The sequence below is a fragment of the Drosophila miranda genome, chromosome XR (genome assembly GCF_003369915.1).
Source record: "Drosophila miranda strain MSH22 chromosome XR, D.miranda_PacBio2.1, whole genome shotgun sequence".
NCBI lineage: Eukaryota > Metazoa > Arthropoda > Insecta > Diptera > Drosophilidae > Drosophila > Drosophila miranda.
Window position 1 is genome coordinate 14772136 of NC_046674.1, and position 3416 is coordinate 14775551.

The window sequence follows — 3416 nt, forward strand, 5'->3', positions numbered from 1 at the left end:
TGTGGCAAACGGCGTGTTGAGGCATAAATAAGCCTCTCGTTCTACGTTCTACCTCTCGGCCCTCTCGATTCCCCCCCACCCCCCACCATCATGCCAGCCACTTGGCGCTGTTTTAATAGCTAAATTATGTAATCATGATGTGTGATACCAACAACCACACACACACACACGGACACATACATGTCCTGGTATTTATGCAAATCCTGATGGCTGCCACGACGTTACTTCTTCTGAGAAACTTTTACTTTGTCCCGGGATCCAAGGATGCCACACCCCAGGTCCATGCCCGCCACATCCCTTTGACTTGGCATTGCCACACCCCCCTTCCCTTCCCACCTCTTTTTTCATTCCCTTTCTGAAGAAGGCAGCACGATTTTGGCTGGAAGTTTGACAAGGATCCCTTTTCTTTAATTTTTAGAACCCTTTAAGATCAAAAGATCATTGGAAAGATCAGTTCTGAGCCTCGAAATAATACCCACTGCAAATTATTATTATGTTTAAAATCATTTTTGGAAATACCATATGTTTCAAATCCAGCATATCATATTTTATAGCTCTGATGCATTTTGTTTTTGTCCATTCTCGAGGCAGAAGGGTATCCAGATCTTCGGCTGTCGAAACATAAAAGAGGGTTGCGCTCTTTCTTGTTTTAATTTGAAATTTTTCATAATGAGCAACGCAATTGGTGGAATGGAATAGGGGTAAGATGGGGCGGGGTTCAGGAGTTCGGGGCTTTTGGCGTTGCCATAGTGTGAAGATTAAATTTTACTAATTAGTGATGCCAAGTGGGTGTTCGCGCATTTGTGGGAGTGCTCTCCTCATATGTGTGCTCGTGTGTGGCAGTGCGGTGATGGGAGTGGGGGAGCGGCGGGGGGGACAAGTAATGGCGTTGAACCGAAACCATCAAAGCAGAAGCCAGAGCCTGGCAACACAATGAAGCCCTCGCCACCATCATTGATGTGTGTGCCCCAATCCCCGACAACAAACTACAAAGAAACATTACACCAAAAACATATCCAATGTGTAATTCCCTTGGCGCCACGGAATTTCGCTCTTAATCCCTGGCTTATGCCCAGAGTCCAATCCAAAACAAACTCTCGAAGCCATTAGGATTGGGAGAATCCCTATACTGCTTCTCCCAGAAGCTGTCATAACAAACTACAGATGAAAGTAATATTCAGAAGATCAATAATATCCAAGAAGGAAATTTTATTTCCGTTTTCAGTTCCGTTTACACGATTTTTTTAGTGTTGACTTTGAAAAGTGTCTCCAGGCTTTCTTGAAATGTTGTCAAAGAAATCAAATCAAATTGAATCATTTTTGCAAACAGGGGACCGCAGGACCGCATACAGTATAGCGGCCAGAATCACAGCCACAAACAGGTGGAATAATAACTTGAGATTATACTGACGATTCAGAGTGCGGCATAGCTCACGGAACTGTGCCATGGGCGACACCTTTCCAAGATTCTGTCCGGCCTCCAAGGGATGAGCGTTGTTCTCCGGTTGATCGTAGAGCTGGTTCACTGTCGGATAGAGCGTGTTCATGGGGGTTCCCGGGTGGAGTGGCCCGCACGAATGACGACGACTCTCTGAAAACCTTTTTGATACTGAAATAAACTCCAGTTGACTGACACAATTCCCTGACATTTTGTGGGTACAAATTTGAGTATTATATCTGGGAGGGCAAACCGAATACGGATACGATTCGATATCACATTGTGAATTGTGGATGCCACCAGACCATGGGTTCCCTGTACCAGGACCCGATGGCCGCTGTGCCAATGATTGTGATGGACGATACAATTGGCCTGAGAATGGTGCCGGACGAAATGCGCCTGACCGATCCGGTGTTCCTGCGACACGTGCTCTGTGGTTCCATTGTGTTGCACAATCTGTTCCATGTGGTTCTGTGCTACCGGCAGCTGCGCACGTGCAACCACCACCAGGAGCCGCCGCGCCAGATGAGAGCCGTGATGTCGCCAGCGTCCTTTCAGGAGGCCAAGAACACGGAAATGCACGCCGTGGATCTTCAGTTAATGAGCTACGTGTTCGATGCGATCTTCAGCTGCATTGAGCTCTACTTTGGGGTCTTCCATACCCTGTGGGACCGGACCATGGCCCTGTACGGGAATGTGGGCGAGCTGGTGTGGCGCAATCTGGCCTACATGGCTCTCTTTTCCACCTACATGGTGCTGCGCTTGCTGCCGCTGGTCTTCTACGAGAAGCTGATGCTGGACAACCGCTACAATGTGGACCCGGAGACGGCCCCCCCCTTGGTGGGTGTCGTGTGCGCCCTGGCGTTTGTCATAGTGTTCGTGCAGGTGCTGCTGATCCCGTTCACCGCCATCTTCCTGTACATCGAGATCCATGGCGGCTATTACTTTGTCCTGTGGATCTGGGGCTTCCTCTTTGCAGTGTCGGTGCTGGCGCTAGTCTTCTTCAGCCTGTTTGGACTACCCTGCCTGGGCAAGAGCTCCACGCTGCCCGAGGGCTCCCTGAGAAGTGCACTCCTCGAGGTCCTGGAGGACTACAAGTTCCCGGCGCACCGCGTTTCCCTCATGCACACCTTTCACATCGCCAAAGCGACCGCCTATGTGTGGGGCTACTGCTGCTGCAAGCGCCTCGTGATCCTCGACAATCTCATACTCAATCGGGCCATGCCACTGGCCGAGCTGCTGCCCGAGGAGGTCGACTTGGGGCTGAGCGATAGCCAGGTGGCCGCCTTTGTGGCCCACCAGCTCTCCCACTGGCGCCACTACCACATGCTCAAGGGCTTCATCCTGGTCCACGTCAGCCTGATCATCTACATGGTGCTCTTCGGTACCTGCTACCACGTGCACGCCCTGTACGAGGCCGCCGGCTTTCCGCACAACTCCTACCCGATTATCGTCGGCTACTGGCTGGTCTACAAGTACGTGATGCCCCCCTACCTGACCATCTCGAATTGGATCGTCTTCTATTTCATACGCCACTCCGAGTACCGGGCGGACAACGAGGCCTGGCGGATGGGATACGGCCACTCGCTGCGGGAGGCTCTCCTCAAGCTGTTCGCCGACCACTCCGTCTTCCCCTTCGACGACCACTGGTACCTGATGTGGTACCGCACTCGGCCCTCCTGTCTGCAGCGTATACGGAATCTGCAGCGACTCGATCTGGGCACCAGGCTCAGCATGATTGAGCTGATCTGAGATCCCCGGCCCGGCCATCCGACCAATACTATATACACATGTGTATGTTTTATAATAATTAAAAATGGATTTCAGTAGATGCCGCATGGCGCAGACTTTGCCCCGGGCTCTGACAGCGTACGGATTAAACTTTAAGTGCAGTGCCGGAGCGGAGCGCAAAAACTTTCCTGATCCTGGACGGGTGGAAACTTTTCCGCTGTGTTTTAATTAAAATTCGTATCAAATA

General features: G+C 51.0%; 1 protein-coding gene across 1 annotated transcript; it reads left to right on the forward strand.

Annotated features, from left to right (window-relative positions):
* The first annotated feature begins 1744 nt into the window (after window positions 1–1744).
* LOC108165336 (CAAX prenyl protease 1 homolog) lies at window positions 1745–3190 on the forward strand. Its single transcript, XM_017301370.1, has one exon. It carries the CDS (start codon window positions 1745–1747, stop codon window positions 3188–3190), a length of 1446 nt encoding a protein of 481 aa, XP_017156859.1.
* The last annotated feature ends 226 nt before the right edge of the window (window positions 3191–3416 follow it).

Bases quoted from the DNA above. Each gene is read 5' to 3' on its own strand.
- LOC108165336 (XM_017301370.1), top strand. From the start codon at position 1,745: ATGGGTTCCCTGTACCAGGACCCGATGGCCGCTGTGCCAATGATTGTG.